The sequence below is a fragment of the Thunnus albacares genome, chromosome 19 (genome assembly GCF_914725855.1).
Source record: "Thunnus albacares chromosome 19, fThuAlb1.1, whole genome shotgun sequence".
In the NCBI taxonomy this organism is placed as follows: Eukaryota; Metazoa; Chordata; class Actinopteri; order Scombriformes; family Scombridae; genus Thunnus; species Thunnus albacares.
Genome location: NC_058124.1, coordinates 7,476,059 through 7,493,726, shown reverse-complemented (window position 1 = coordinate 7,493,726; position 17,668 = coordinate 7,476,059). Strand labels below are relative to the sequence as shown.

The 17,668-nt window shown below is 42.2% G+C and overlaps 1 protein-coding gene across 1 annotated transcript; it reads right to left on the bottom strand.

The window, feature by feature from the left end:
- Positions 1-5,916: 5,916 nt before the first annotated feature.
- On the bottom strand, positions 5,917-17,529 carry ube2ql1 (ubiquitin-conjugating enzyme E2Q family-like 1). The gene is made up of 3 exons (XM_044336402.1): positions 17,226-17,529; positions 15,767-16,687; positions 5,917-6,432 (listed from the first exon to the last, which is right to left on the bottom strand). Exons 2-3 carry the CDS (start codon positions 16,469-16,471, stop codon positions 6,301-6,303), a joined length of 837 nt encoding a protein of 278 aa, XP_044192337.1. The 5' UTR covers positions 16,472-16,687; positions 17,226-17,529; the 3' UTR covers positions 5,917-6,300.
- Positions 17,530-17,668: the final 139 nt, after the last annotated feature.

Below are 17,668 nucleotides of genomic sequence, written 5' to 3'. Positions count from 1 at the left end.
TGTTCACTCTGAAAAGGAAGGTACGATTTTCCAGAGAGACAAACTGCATTTAGGAGGTTTTACCCTCCACTGCATCCATAATCCTGAATAAAACAACACTGCAGGTACGACGCCACCCATATAAAACAGCTTCTCATTCTGACTAAGCTTACCCCACGAAAACAGCTGCCACATGCCCGCATCTCTCAGACTGTCGAAGCTCTATTTTATCACGCTACGTGTTGCTTTTACAAATCACATAAACAGCTTCCTCTTGGGAGGGAGGGGGGGGGGGGGATGTCATTTTTTTGGAATAAAAGCAATAACCTGAATACATAAACACAGTCATGGTCACCTTCCTCTCTTGTCTCACTCTGCCTCCTGTATTTTTTTTCTGTCTCTCTGAGCTTTGCTGAGGTTGTTGAGGATGTTTTCTGTGTCAAGGTAACCTTTAGGGGATTCAGTCTTGTTGTCTCACAATTGAATAATGACTGTTTTTGTCTGTTGCTTCCACTTGCGCAGGAGCGCACACAAACACACGCTTGCACACACATAGATATGGCTTTTTTTAGTATGCTTACTGTGTTGACTAATCAGAAAATTAAGCTCCTTTGCTCGCCCCGGTGTGCTCAGAGTATTGTGTCATCAATATCTCGCTCGCTGTCTCTGATCCATACACTGCTCCGTCTCTCTCCCGCCCTAATGAGCAGCGGGGAAAACATCAACTAGACAAAAACACAAGTGCTCAGGGATCAATTAATTGGGATATGTCAGCAATGATGATAACAGTGTGTGTGTGTGTGTGTGTGAGGGAGGGTGTGCGCGTGTGTTCATTTAGTTTTTGCAAATTTGTGCAGGTCAGCAGATATGCGTTGCCGTAACTACCTGCTGAACAGGTGCTGACGAAGACAGAATTTTCACATTAGATTGTAGATTTTGTAACATTTTGCACAAATTGTAAGAGATCTTAAGAGATTAGTTTGAAGCTGTAGTATTAGTAGTATTTGGATAGAAAGTCCTTTTTCACAGTAGTCATTTTGCCTAGCAGTTGATCTAAAAGTGACTAATTGTGATCCTTAGAATAATGGTTAATGGTCCAAAAGATAGTAGAATTCACAATGTTAAGAGAGGAAGTGATAAAAACAGATACCCTGTGGGAAAAAAGTGGTGTATGTGCTCTTGTTTTTGAATCTGGTTCTGAAGCTAAAAATACATATTGTCGATGGAGTGAGATCACTCCAGGTACATCCGATGAAAAGCAGCTTGTTCAATCAGCTTGAATCAGGTGATATTATACTTAAATATGCGAGATCACACCACTAGTATTCAAGACGTCAAACTGAAAATGGAAGAAAATTGGGTTGTCTCACTTTGTCGTCACAGGTTTTCACATCGGTTTAAGGTCCCTGCTTCGAAATGCAGATGGGACCTTTGTTGCATGTCCTTCCCAATCTCTCTCTCCTCATTTCCTGCTATCTCTCTACCATCGACTATATAATAAAGTAAATAACATTAATTAAAAAAGATATATATGACATGATAAAGTTGCAGTCTGTCCTGCCTTAATAGGTGCAGCAAAGCTAAGAGGAGAGTGAGGGAGATGCAAATCAAAACACACACCTCTGTACACACCCACACACATCTGAGAGGAGGTCCAATCAGCCAAAATAAGTGAAATCACCTGTGTGGGTGTAGCATAGGTGTGCACGCCAATGCTGTACTACTCAAAGTGACTGATGACAGACATGTTTTGCTGCATAACCTACTGCAGCTGCTTTTTGCATGAGTTATATAATACAATATGGATCATGGTGATACATCATCTGTTGTTCATGCTGATTATTAAGGAAATTTTTTCGTTTTTTTACAACCTGGGTCATAGTTTTGGCCATCATTCCTTCTGGTTATGGAACTTTTAACTCACCAACTTCATCGCTGCGATCAGGGGACGCTGCAAAGCGATCTGATGATTGTTTTGACATATTTTCTAAACCAATTATCCAGAGGTAAAAGTTAATGCACTGTAAACGATACACAGTAATACCTCACTGCATAGGAAAAGTCAAAGTCAGTCTGCAAAACACATATTTTTATTTGCAATGGACAGATGAGGTAAAGATGTAAAGTTGTTTAAAAATGTGTTTTAGAAGTTGGGTTTGTGTGCGACCAGTTTGTGCTTGCCATTCTTGCCTGTTGGATTCCAAATTCCAGCAATGACGTCGAAAAAATGTCAACATGGCTGATAGATGGAAAAAACTACATAAATAAGACCCAGGCTGTAAAACAAACAGAAATGTTCCTTTAACATTTTTATCATTTCTTTTTCAGTGCACCAAATTTAACCTTCACAAAACGGCTTGACTGTTATGTTGAGGTCATTTTTAATCTCTCACCATGACTAGTGCACACACTCTCTTTTACACATCCACTGACAGGCGCCCATGTGTCAGATTAGGGTGTCCACTCGACACACATGGAGGGTTTCCATCAAGCTGCAGGCCGACTGATAAAAGCACAAGAGCAGAGGACGGCCTGTCCTTACTGAGGATGTTCGAAACAAAGTCACTGACTGCAGTAAATGAAAGTAGGACAATGCAGGGGCCAGGCACAGGACACAGCAGCCTGAAGTGGGTCATTTAAATGTATGCAAGTGTAGCAGTCAATGAGGCAGGTGTGACATTAGCTCACAATGCAGATATGAAACAAAACCACAATCCAATCAGTTTGAATAAGCTGTAACTTTTATTGCACATTCCTGTTTGGTCTTGCAACGACCTTTCACCTTTTTGAACTTTTAAGACCTCGGTCTCGACCAAGCGCTCAAGTCAGGAGTGGGATGAAGTTGCCCAAAGTAACTGATCACAGGTCAGATGTGCACATTCCCTTCACAAAAAGTGAGATTTGAAGCATTGGGAGCTCATACTGATCCTAAATCTGTGACTGAGGGGAACTTCAGTCCAGATCTTTGTGTTGACTGCATTACCCATAAGCCAAATCACTGTCTAGAGCAGGACCAATGGGGAAGGGACAGTAGTGACATCATGAAGGGGATTAGGAAGTTTTCTAAGGAGCGAGGGAATTTTCTCGATTCCGCTTTGATGCACTCCGTATCGTCTCCAAAAAGAAGGAAATACTCCCTTTCAAATCTTGAGGCTTTGCAACTTTCCGACTTTCTTAAGTCCCTGAAATCCCCCCAAATAAACACACCTTCCCCCGTCACACAAGTACATAGGCTATCATTCTTAGTAGGATTTTTTTTTTCTGCTCGTTTTCTTGTGACAATACCTGCAACATGCTTCAAATCTTCATTTTGGCAAACCACAAATAAATTAAAACACAAACATTCATAAAACACAATGTGACATTTTTAGGACGCTTAGAAAGAAAAAAGAAAATACATACAGTACAGAACCCAGAAAAGAAAAAAAAAAAAGAACCAGGAAAGAGAAGCATTTGCATTTTTGTTTTTCCCCATGTTTTTTCTTGCTTTTCTTGAAAAAAGATATACAGTAGCTAGCTACCAATCACATATCACATGCAGATATAATACAACATAATCAGTTCACCCAGTTAGTGTCTGCAAACTACCAGTCTAAACTATATCACAAAATTATTCTCTTGAAACCAGCAAACACTCAGCTTTTGAGATATTTTGTCTTAATAATAATTCAGTTTACAGTTTTCTCCGCTGACAAGCGGAGAGAACACTATACGATCGACCCTGAAATGACTAGCCAAATTGAAAGAGGACTAACACGCTTTCGTACATGATCACATACCAGATGGTGTGTTGTATCTTTTGTCTCTTTTTTTTTTTTTCTCTTCATGATGGGAGTGTAACACACATATTTGCTCACACATGCGCTCTCACACAGACGGACATTTGTTATCGACCACAAACGCGACGCGAGGGGGGCTTGGGAACGCAGCGCGACTTGATCCAAACACGGCATGCTGGCAGCGCGGCTCTGCCTCAGCTCAGCAGGTTTAAACATCCTGCTCCAGGATTACGGTCGGGCCTGCTGAGAGCTGACTGGCATCGAGATGTTCCTCTACCCCAACCTCTCCTCACCTAACCCACTTTCTGCTCTCCCTACTCTCCTCCCCCTCCCTCCCTACCCACCCACCCCAAAAAACAGGGCAGGGGCGGAAAGTGACAAAATGTCAGCGCCGAGCGGGAGGTTTGACATCCTCCATCCCTCTGCTCTCTCTGCTCTTCTCTAATGACGCTCTGCTGAAATGTCAGACCAATTAGCAGCTTTCCCTCTGACATTTAACTGGCAGATAGGCTAGCAAAACAAACACACGAGGAGCCCACTGGACTGGGCGGACAGATAGTCTGTGGCTAGTAGGGGCCCGATTGATTGAGAGAGATGCTGCTGCAGCCATAGAGTTAAAATTAGATATTTATAAAGTTCTTTTCAGGGTTGGAACTCAGGAACTGTGTGTCCATTAAGTAATCACAGAGGGCAGAGCGAATAATATCTGTCTTCGGCCATTTTTCAAGCCACCTGACATTTACGAGAAGCAGTCGGTAGTGATCAAAGCTTCCCACAATTCCCTCTCCTCTCTCTATTGCTGTCAGTCTCTCTCTTTCAGCAGACATCAATCAGGTGGGCTCTGAAGCGTACGCTCGTTTAAAGCACCACTCCATCCACGCCGGCGCTCGAGCTCCTGTCTGTCTTCATTTCTGGGTGTTACCGCCACAGTCGCGGCTGCAGTGCGTGTGCAAGAGTGTGTTGTATGGGCTGGTGTGTGTATGTGTGTGCGTTTCTGGATGCACAGCTAAACGTCCGATGCGTATTTTTCAACTGACCTCTAGTTCTTTAGTTTTCGGAGAGAGAGAGAGAGAGCCAGACGAGGCTATGTGCACATAGATATTCCCTCACAAACACACACGTGTTTACAGTAACAATAATCAGGAGCTGACATAGACAGTGGGACAAGACAACTAAGTTTTAGCAAAAAACAGCACTCCCTTTAGGCCTCTGTGTCATTCACAGTAAATCATATTTTTCTCTGTTTAAAGGGTTGTCTCCCTCACACACACACACACACGCACGCACACGTGCACACATGCATACTGAGGCCTGGCCTTCAGCTCTACCATCTGGTATCTAAATCATGGGAATTACAGTCTTCTTCCTCTCCTACACACACACACACGCATACACACACGCACACAAACATGAGACACACAAACATGAGAGTAGAGAGAGAAAGAAAGAAAGAAAGAAAGAAAGAGGTGATTGACTGTCTTTCTATTTATCATACATAGTCTCCGCATAAAGCAACATGTGACTTCTTTTTTTTTTTTTTTTCTCCGTTAGAAATCAATATCCATCTACGCAACAGTGAGCTCTAAATTTAGCCACGAGAGACGGAGAGAAAGAAAAGAGAAACAAAGTGAACGAGCGAGCTAAAGAAAGAAAGGAAGAAAGGGATAGAGAGAAAGAAAGAGAGCACAGCTCCATGTAAATTACAATCGTCATGTTGCATTGAACTGTGAGCAACGGCACAGTTGAAAGAAAGGGGAAATGAAGGAGTGAATGAATGAGTGTGTATAAACGCCAGTGTGCTGCCCGTCTATTAAACATTAACAGCTTCATTTATATGTAAATGACCCGACAGCTACAGAGAGAGAGACAATGGGAAGTAATGCCAGTTCAGTGCTATAGAGAAGAAGGAAGCGAGGGAAGGGCAGAGAGGAGAGGATGGGATGGCGAGGATGGACGACAGGAGAAGGGGATGAGTCTCCTTCATTCAGTAGTCTTTCACATGGGTCCACGCTGTCCGATTTGTCCGACTGCACGTGCATGGGTGTGCGTTGGGCAAAAAAAAAACAAAAAAAAAAAAACAGAAGAAGAAGAAAAAAGATCCACAATCCACACAATCCACCGACAGTAACGCACACTCCGATGCACGTGCATACACTCCCAGCTGATGTCCGATGGAGTGATGGAGTGAAACATACACACACACATACACACACACACACCTCCCTCGCAAGCCTTTCCGAAATGGGGGAAAGAATCTCCCTCCTGGGCGAGAGGGAGGGGGACGAAAGTCACACCTTGGAGGAGGAGTGACGGTGATGTCTGCTCTCCGAGAGTTTCGGTGGAGATGAGGACGAAACGAAAAATCCAAAAATAACAACACAGACACACACGACTAAAAGGGGGGGAGAAAAAAATCTTGAGTGGAACAGCAAAAGGTGAAGATGAGAGATTGTTGAGTTAGCGTGGTGTGTCGTTTTGCGTGTCGGGGCTAGCTGGGTTTGTTCCGGCTAGCGCGGGGGTCGGAGGGTCGACGGCCCGGCGCTCAGCCGTCGGACACGGGCGGGGACACCCAGCCGTACTTCTCGTGGGTCTTCACCAGGGACTTGAAGGTGGCCTCAGCGTCCTTGCGGCTGAAAGCTTTCTTGGACTTCCCTGCTTTCCTACATATACGTCCCTGTGAGGAGAGATGAGATAGAGAGAGAAGAAGAGGGGAGGGTGTGAGTGAGAAATTAGGTTATTATGTAGAAAGATAAAAAACTACAGCACTCCTAAAACTGTCCCCTAAGCAGGACAATAAAGACTCATTCTTTATTTTTATTAGGACTTTTAATGGGGTCTGCAAACTTTTATACTTTTCCCTTCCCAACTTTCAAATTTATGGAAAAACATCAAACCACCTTTGATATTTTTCTGTGGGTTAAGAGGTTTTCACAACCTGATCATACAATTCTGCATACATTAAACATGGTGCCTTTTCATGGTCTGATGAATGTATTTTGATTTTCTGCCATATTTCTATTGCATGCAGAACTCTTAACACTATCTGGTTACCATCATGTAACCAGATCGACTTTACAGGAAAAATGACGGAACTGTTTCACAGAGATCATGTGGGGAAAAAACCCCAGAAAATGTTCTTTCTTTGGTTCATGGTAAAAGATTCTGAGAGATTGTGTTGGGAGTACTTCAACTCATGGCTTGAGTATTTCTAAAATCCAGACTACAGCCCTGCAGCATATAAGCACTATGTCTGCCAAGGAAGCTGTTTCCACGCAATACATTTGTTTGTCTGGCTGTCTATCAGAAAGAAACATCAAAATTATGAATGTATCTTCACAAAATTGGATGGACAATCAGGTCCTGAGCCAATCTTTTAAATGTTGTTGGCGATATGAATCTGGGATCTAAGCCAGTGGGTGATAAATGTATTTTTGTTTAGCCATAAGTATGAAACTAATGGTGATATAGGCTTCTTTCCCAGTCATATGATTGTCTTTGCATTGCTGAAAATCAATATCACTTCAAATTTAAAGCTGCAAAGCCCTTACGTGTAGAATTATATGTCATTATTTCATCTTTTTAGGGCCGCGACGGACAATTACTTTCATTATTGACTGATCTGCCTATTATTTTCTCTATTAATGAAGTAATTAAGTGGCCTGTAAAATGTCACATTTACTTAAAACCTAAGGTGATGTCTTCAAACAGCACAAAACCTGAACATTGATATAAAACCAGGAAAACTAGCAAATCACCACATTGGAGAAGCTGGAAGCAGAGAACTGCTGGTTTTGCTTGAAAAGTGACTTAAACATTTTTTTTTTCAATTGTCAAAATGTTGCTGATTAATATTCTGTTGATTGGTCAATTAATCGACTATATACATCTTTATAAACAATTGAAGTTGAATTACGAAGCTTTCAGCCCATTTATCTCCTCCTTGGATCAATTCCATTCATTTTCAGATCCTACATATAGTGTCTTTAAGTCTTGAGAAATTCTTAATCTTCACAATGTCATTTTGCATGTTGTCATTGATTTTGCTTTCTGCGTCTACACTCAAATATCATGTGAAAACTCAGAAACCAGCACATGTCAAAATATTATTAGTCTGATCCTGATATGCATTGTCAGATCAAAAGAAAACACGATACTCCTTTCACTAATGCCTCTGAACATCGTCAGTGGTCGTGTCAAGCTTATTCTGGGAAAACTGAGTGATTTTTCAGGTTCAACATTTCCCGAACAACATATTGCAAGACTGAGACGCAGCCCGCACGTGCACATGGATGAACTCGCTGGTGAATGCACAGCCGCAGGGGAGATGTTGACAGGACAAGTGGTCTGAATTTGGGTTGACCAACATTAGATCAATGTTTAACGACAGGGAAAGGGCTTTTAAGACGTCAGGTTCAATCAGGAGTGAAAATATACCCTCCACTACACTGGGCAATAGGGAAATAAGTGAAGACTGGGACCAACCACTACAGTAAATGATGAAAAGGTTGTAAATATGACAAAAAATAGATATTGGAGCATACAACCCTCTTGTGCTCAGTGTGAAAAGCCTCTCACCCAGAGCCACTGTGACATCAGACTTAGACGTGAGGCATTTTCACTCAGGCACCACCCACCTCGATGAAGCCCTCCCTCCTCTCACACGCTGAGCCTAATAATAAACGTGGGATGAAATGGGGGTGGGAGAAAAAAATGGAGAAAAAGAGGTGTGGGCGTCGCTTGTGACGATAAAGCTGCTTATTCTGTTGTTGGCAGTGTTGCTAAGTCTTTCCTGAAGAAGAGTGTGTGGGAGGACGAATAGGAAAAGAAACAACTGTCTTTGCATTAAAAAAGCTAAGGGAAAGATACACAACCATTGACAACACAGCCAGCGACAAAGGTGTGATTCATGCGAGTGTCTCTACATTTTGAAGCCGATCATTTCATGTATAAAAATCCCCTCGGAAACATAAAGGGAAGGTCTTTAAAAAACGGTAAATTTCTGTCCACTAGGGTTGTACCGAAATTTCTGTTGTGGTTGACTCACTATACATGATGCCTGCTGCTGTGTTACATGCCAGGTGCTTTCCTGTATTTGTTTGTACACACTCTGTAACACTGCACCACTTCCCTCTACGCTGAATGTTTCTTGGCAGGGAGAAAATGGCAGTGATGCTCTCCACTGAAACCAATATTAATGAAATTCTTTTACAAGGTGAGCCCTTCTGCATGCTGCAGTGCAGTACAGATAAATACCCTCATATTATTACACATCCAGCCTGCACCTTAATCCTGCATTTATATGCTTCAATCCTGCTTTTCAATAGGAAAACAGAATAAACGGAGCATTAATCCAACAGTGGAGGACCCAGGAGTTAGACATTATAGTGACACAATATCTGATACACAAGCCAGCAATCATCATCTTATTAATCAGTTTCAATCAGTGATTAAAGGGTTAATTCACCCAAATTAGTAAAAAAAACATATTTTCTGACTTATTTATTTCGCCACAGATAATCCACAGAGCACACTGTCAACAGATTGATTGGGACTATTTCTTTGGTAGAAAGTAGTTCAGATGAAAACTGTCCACAGAGAAGTCTGTGGTTTACCCAGAATAACATGGACAATGTTTCTGGAAAGACACATTGCTGGTGATTTTTAAAAAAAAGTTAATTTCGAGCAACACAGCTGAAATTCCCCTCTATTGTATTGAGGTGGAAGTAAAAATCCCATCAATATCTCATTAGCTGGGCAAATACTGTCTGCACAATTGGATACTAGAGGTAAGTCTGAAAATGTTCTGTTTCTTCAATAATTAAGGCGAACCAACTCTTTAAAAAATATTATTTTTATATTTATTTACTAATTTATATTTTTTAAGCAAGTGAAAAACAAAATGGCCGATTGGGATGAGTTGCTAGCTTGCATCAGTGCTAATTGAGCTATTTTATATAGAAGCTTTTTACTTTTTTCACAACATTGTAAGTCCATTCAAGAAAAAAACCTCTGAATAACATTGATTTGTATTTGGAAACAAATAAATGCTCATCTTTACTATAATTTTTCAAGGTTTTGGGTCAAATAACAACCCTGCTAGCTTGGTACAAACAGATTAGCAAACTGTCAGTTGATAGTTTTAGGTTGTATTGTGGCACTTTTGGCATTTTTTCGCCATTTGTCTTTACTTTTGTTGTTTTCTTTACCCTGGTTAACAGTGGCTATTGTATCACTTGGATTGATTTATGCTATAGCAACACTTCTATGTAAATTTATACATGGGTATGTGCTGTATGTACACCTTAGTAGTGTTGAGCTTTGCATATAAATTGAGAGTTTAGTTTTTGTGGCCACCAGCTGTTGTTTGAGTTGTGCATTTAAGTAAAAAACACAATAAAAAAGTGTTGACTTTTACACTGGTGTTATATGGGGACACAATGTCCCCATATAACTCTAGTTCTCTCCTGGATCCAAAACATAACAGCTGGCATCATTTTAAACTATTTTGCCTCAATATCAGGAAAGAAAAGCCTAAATACAAGACTTAGAGCGAGACTCAAGAGATTAAACAAGATAAGAGTTATTATCTCTAATGCACCACAACATTGCTCCATAACTTCTGCAGTGCATGATATAACAAAGTCAAGATAACAAAGTTCAACGTCAATTCTCTGCTTCCATGACATCTGATGGATGATCAGTACGTCCTCTTGCGTACTTGCTCGTCTATTTTGGGTTAAAAGTGATGTAGGGGATAAAGGGAGATGAGGTGATAACATTGAATGATCTGGAGATTAGGGTTACAGTTTCCATTCCTGTAACAACACTGGCCTCATTTCACTGTGGGGCTTAGTCACACACACTCTCTCAATTTGTCCCTCTGTCTCCCTCAGATAAACAAACATTTAAAAGATTATTTCCTGTCGTACTTCCGGCAATCTTGAAATCAGTCCTTGCAACAAACCACCACTACAAGTCATTTAATCTCATATTGAGTTTGACATATGAAACACATGACACTCAGACAATTGAAACAAAGCAGAATATGGCTGATCTCGCCACTCGTATGAAGACAATGACATGATTTGTAAGTTGAGTGGCACTGGAAAGAAGAAAAGTTTCCCTTCAGGGTATTTCACTTGTTTTAGGAAGCTGAAAGCATGACTCGTGGAGGTACTCATTCAGAAATATATGCGTTGTTCCTTAGGACTTACTTTCTGTTCCTCTCCTTCACTAAGCCACATTAAAAGACAACGTCCTCTTTCCTCAAACAACTGGTCCACACAGCCTTTAAAATGGAAAATGGACTGAGTGGGTGACACCAAAGCAGCGCTGGCTGAAACCTGCTCTGCCTCTCCATGCACCCAGAGGCCTATAATACAGATTACCCAGACTGACAAACACAGATAATGCACCGGTTGGCTACTATCACAGAGCATAGCTGATATGTTGTTCTCTTCTCAAATCACATGCATATCTTCACATCCCACCATATGGTGACTGTCACCACCTCAAAATGGCGGCCGCTGCCTTGGATGGATATCGTTATGGCAATTGGCCATCATTAAAGAGGTGTGATTACCATGGTGATCGATGCCAGGGAGGATCGTACCGTCAGCTGAACGTTATGTTGTCATTAAACCAATCGCTGTGAGCATCTTGTACTTGTTTCTACACACAAGAGAAACCAATATTTCATTGGTGTGTTCTCTGGGAGGAGAACATGGGGGAGTGTGTGTGTGTTTGTGTGTGTGTGTGTGTGGACAAATTAGATGTACTCTGTTTGCATGCCTGTGAAAACAGTGGCTGTGTGTGTGTGTGTAAGAAAAGACAGAGGAAGAAACTGTGTGAATGAGAGACACTCAGAGAGTGAAAATGTGCTTGTGAATGTGTGTATTGATGCACAAGCCTGAACAAAAGTCTGTGACTTCAGCATGAAAAGGGGAAATTGAGCATTAATTAGCGCCATTGTGCTCGCAGTCATCTACAAGAATGGCTCAGTATGACGCATCCAACGATGGACGGAGAGAGAAAGTAAAAATATCTGCGCGTGAGAGAAAGAATGGGAAAACAAAAGAGAGACTATGTGTGTGTGTGTGTGTGTGTGTGTTGCAGTTCAGCTGAGTGAGCGCCCCAGGACTATACAGTGCCATGTCAGTGTTTATCTATTTCAGCTAAGCGCTCACTCGTTGAGAGGGACACACTCGTGTAAAGTGGCTGCTGGGTAATCGTGTGAATGGAGATCAGTCAATGGGCAGAGCAGGGAAGGCCCCAGTGCATGTTGGGAAGCTGCTCTGGGGACTGGGGGTGGAGGGGTGGAGGGGTGAGGGGGTGGGATTGCATAACACAGACATGTGCTTTAAGGGGTCGGATAAACAAACAGGGATCGATGGCATCATCATCCTCATCAGATCACTAAGGAGAGTCCCCCTGGGACTGATGGCGGGGTCATTAAAGGGTAATACCACTGTTTTTTTTTTTGAAGTTAGTGCCAATGGTCTCGGTTTCCATGTCTGCACACTGTCAGTTTAGCACTTTGCATTCATTTATCTTTATGAAAATGAACTTCCACAGAGCAATGAAATCCATCACAGCAAACAGGAAGTTTTAAAGGGGAATTCAAGTTCAGTTTACTGATGATGTCATCAGGCTTATCTCAGCTCAGCTTGACTCACTTTAAGTTTATTACAGAGAGTCTGCATTACAAACTGACATTGTGAAGTTTGAAAGAAGTGGGCCTTTAAGAGGCATTAGGGTTGTGAAGAAAGTTATGCAGTAGCATTATGGGAAATATAGGTGTTTTTGGTGCTTGACCCTTAGTAGGAACTAAAAGTCAGGATTTCCCTGCTGTTTCACTATTCTTGTTTTAATGTCACTTGTGAGTCCATCAACTTTATTGAAGTGACAGATTTTGTCTGATTTTAGGTCTTATGTTCATCATGTCTAGGACTGCAACTGATGATTATTTTCATTATCTATTCATCTGCCAATTATACTTCTGAATAATCAGTTGATTGTTTATTCTATAAAATGTTAGAAAATAGTTTTGATGCCAAAAATGCCAAACACAAGTTTCCAGAGCCCAAGTTGACATCTTTAGGTTGCTTGTTTTGTCTGAATAACAGTCCAAAGCTAAAAGAGTTTCACTTTACAGTATGAAATAGAGGAAAAGCTGAAAATGATTACATTTAAGAAGCCGGCAGCAGCAAAAGTTTGGCATTTTTGTGTAATAAATGACTTATAAGGATCAATCAATAAGGCTCAATCAATTATCAGAATTGTTGGCAATTGATTCTGCTGATCAGGCAATCGTTGCAGCACTATTGATGTGAGGAGATGAAAGCCGAACCACCTTGAAAACCTCACATCTTTTCACTGAGAGTGTCTTTTTTAGCATTTGATAGCAGTTCATTTCATGCTAGATTTAACATCAGGGTTGTGTTTTTTTTAAAAAAAGAATAATGAACAGGTGACAACTATGACAGTTTAATTTTATCAAGTCGTTGTTAATAAAGTGAGTGCAAGAGATCAACAGTGTGTTGGATTCTTTGGTTTATGTACAGAAATGAATGGTTAAGAAATATTTGTTTGGGAATCTAGTGAGATATGTCTCCAGTGCAAACTGAGGAGAGGAGGATAGGTTATAGCCTGTAGTGAATAGACTATAATTCTTAATGACACTGGTGTACTTTCTAAACACTGCTGTACAGAGAACAATACAGCAGTACAGATCAATTACCAAATTGGCTCACACTACAAAGAAACCCATATTGAACATGATGCTGAGTTTGCTCAGACAACGGTTTTCTACCACCTGCACAGCATTGTGGGGCTTAAATCACTGTCATACAAGACAGATTACACTGTGGCAGTGACTGTCTTAAAATTAGAAGTTATGTATCGGCAAAACCAGACTGATGATTGCCTTCAGTTCAGCAAAACCTCTTGAAAAACACACCTATAATCTAAATGTGTGATTGTGTGTGTGTGTGTGTGCTCCCTCACATCTGCAGGTAAAGACATGTGTAGGTCTGTTGACTTTCAGCTCACCACTTTGTCACTGCACGTATCCTCTCACACTAAAAATAGAGGGAGCTGCTTCCAAACAAGCTCCATCACTATTGTCACATAGAGCCGGAGCCCAAGGACGAATAAATATATTCTGTGTATTTAGGTTTATATATAGTTCTGTGTGCTCTGTCTGTCACGGTGGTGCATGACAGATGAGGGCATCTCCCAGGAAATTAGGACAGAAAGCACATGCAAGGGCCTGTAGACACACATCCATTAAAGACCAAAGAGATAGAGATTCACACTCACACACACACTCACACACACACACACACACACACACACACACACACACACACACACACACACACAGGAATAATTAATCAATATTGTTTCCATTAGCAAACTGAAGAAGGAAGACACTGCACCATAATTGGGGAGCACTGCAGCGCCGCTAGCTCATGTCCTCAAGCAGCAAATCAAGATGAACACACGCACCACACACACACACACACACACACAAACACACACACACACACACACACACACACACGTTTTCCTCTCTCTCTCTTTCTCTAGTTTTTGCATGACCTCTCTTAGTAACAGATGCTTAATGACCACAGATGACTCGGGAATAATGTTCAGTTATATCACCAAAGACAAAAAAAGCACTAAGAGTTGGGGGTTGGGCATGAGAATGGGTGACAGTTTACATAAGGTCTCCTGCTCCAGCGCTGTCATGCTGCTGACGTCAAAAGACAAGAGTCAGTGAGGAGACATGAGCAGACTCTATATGGATAAAATTACTGTATATGACATTAAAGTGTGCATTACAAAACACAAACAGTGTTTTTTTTTGGGGGGGGGGGACAGAAAATCTATTTAGGGTTTAAACGTTTATAGCCTGTAGTGCATTTGGAGATGCAGACATGCCCATCGGAATTGCAGAGCTGCTGCTGCTGCTGCTGCTGCTGCTGCTGCTGCAGTGCACTGAGGATGTGCAAAACAGATTTGACAGGATTACATAATCCAGTCAGTCTAAGTCACCGAGGGCTGCTGGTAGGTAGGCTACCTGCTGTCTTTATTTATCCATCTGTCTTTCTATCCATCATCACGCTTTGCACGTGTTGAATAATTGTCTTATGCCTATTTTACAATAATCTGATGTGAGTGCAGATATTGTGAGATTGCATTAGAGTCTGTATAGGGACTTTTCCATTACATGGCAGCAGCTCTTTGTTGTCAGAGGATGCTGATTTATGGAGGTGATAAAAAGAAAGCAAACCGGGACTGCAGAGATGAGCTGGCTTCAAGGAGATACTGGGTGTTGCATGAAATGGCCGACCGTAAAGTCACATAAAGATTAATAATATTCATAATCTTGGGTTTGCTCATAGCAGAGAGGAGGGGGGATAAGGAGACTAGCGGCTGGGCTATAACAGTGCAGTCTCTACTTCATAACTCACAGAGCATCAGTAGAAAAATGCTATAAATAAACATAGAGCAAGAATGTTTTCATACCAAATATTTTTGTCTTGTAATGATATTTTTCTTTGGAAATAAAAACTGAAACAGTCTCCCAGGATGGTTTCTTTCCTACATAGATACAGTTGTTTCAAGAATTCTCCTACCAACACGTTATCTTGAGAGATCACTATAAAAAGGACACTAGATTCAATAAAATTCAGATTGCAGCTTAATTTCCACAAAAAAGATGAAATTATTAAGAACATATTTGCATATCTTTACATTTCTATTAAGGGAAATGCGAGTTATTCCATACCCGATTTAAACCAACACCGTGATGGACACATGTTGTTTTACACGCGTAAAAGTAGTCTTACGCGTTAATTACGCATGACGCATGGATGCTAATGGGTTGCTCATATCCAGTGCGTTTCATGGCTGAAAATAGATGAACTAGAGATGAGTAACATGCCGTATGGTTGATGATATTCCAAACAGGACCCTCACCCACCAGCCCTTCCTCCCCTCACCTGTCCTTTTACGAGGCTGGCCGCAAACTGCCTCATGACCGCCTCCACCGTGTAGGCGCTGGACCATCCGCGGGGGGTCAACAGCTCCATGCATATGGCCCCGCCGTCCAACACGTAGCCGTTCTCCAACCGGGGCGTCAGGACCCGCATGAACGGCGGCGAGAAGGGGAAATTATCGGGAAAGGTGACGTTGAGCAGTATGAACTCGGTGCTGGTCTCCTTCATGTCCTGCCACAGCGCCGAGTCCTTGTCCACCTGGTGCAGCTTGACGTTCCAGTCATACAGGTTGTCCTCCACCAGCTCCACCGTGATGAAGTTGTCCCCTAACCTCCTGATCTCCTGTAGCTCCTTCATCAGCCTCCGTGTCCGGACCTGGGTGCAATGTTGCCGGTGAGGCGCCAGCGGTGGTATCGAGGAGGCACTGGTGGCTTTACTCCCGCCTCCTCCCGTCTGCTGCTTCTCCTTCGCATCCTTGCCCTGCTTATCCTTGCCGGACGGCTTGTCCTTGCCGAGCTGGTCCAGCTTCCTCGCCTTAATCTCCGGAGTGCTCAGAATGTTGGTTTCGTTGGCTGTCTGACAGTGTTTGTTGGCGTTGTTTTTCTGGTTCCCTTTGGTGCCCTTTAATGAGCCCTGGTGGTGCTTTGGGTCCTCGGTGTCCCGGTCGTGCAGACGGATCAGACCGATCTTCCGCAGTAGGGTGGCCATAATTTTTATAGATCTATATTTCTCCGCCGATCCCCCCGCAGAGGGGCGAGATTCACCCTTACAAGTCGGTTCCCGTTCGCGGAGACGACCTTTATCGATGCTGATTATTAACCTTGTTGTACCGCAATCCCCCTCCGTTCACTGCAGCCTCAGGATGAACACAACCGGGGAGCCTGAGCTGTTTTCTCCTCAGTGCATCATCTCGACACGGCTCGACTGAAGGCAAAAAACAGGAAAACAACAATTAAATACCAGTTTAGATAATCACTCACTTACTGACAACAACCAAATGACATATTCTGCCAAACCAGATTAATTGAATTTCGTTTTTTTCCCAGAAGTGGACCGACATCATGACTGCAGTTGCTCAATAGGACGATGCATTACGCAGAAGCACTGGGGTGATCTTATAATACATTTTAACATCATAACGAAAAACACAGGCTAAAGGAACATGTTGCATGAAAATCATCAGATTAAGGCTTCAAGAATGGGAATTAGCCTATAGTAGAGAAAACCATAAAGGCATCTAATCTCACTAATGATTACAAGAGACACTCGAGTCCAGCAGAAATGAGATTTTAAGGTCACTATAAACTGGCTATAAAGACATATGGGAATATTATAAAGTCCGATGAGGTCACACGAAGATCCAAACACACTCTAATAATAATCTATATTTTCCTTCATGCGCGTTCTCCTGCCCACACAGACCTAATATTAAAGCAGCAGTCCGGCAGCAGCCCGTGCTTACCGTAGACTAAATTCAGAGTATCTCCTTCTTATGTCCCGTAATACAGACCGGACACCGATCCCGTAGTGTGTGTAAAAAAAAACAATGATACGGCTCCACCATCCAGGGGACCTGCCGTCGCTCTGAGCTGCAGTGAGGAAGAGAAGAGGGAGAGCCTTTGATGTGTGTGCTGCTGCGGCAGCTCCAGCTTTAATGCAGCCGAGGACGAAACAGCTCCGCGTAATCTTTCTCACCCAGTCTGCTCTGACCGGAGACGCGCTGCAACGCTTCAACTTAAAAGCCCCGGAATTGGATGACGTTTGGCACCAAAATGGACACATTCAGAACAAATACAGAGATGTAGCTACTAATCATGTAATTACTGTGTTGATGTATCCATACTAGTGACAATAAGGTAAACATAACAAATCAATTAAGCTTTTTAAAATTATTTCCCCCAATTA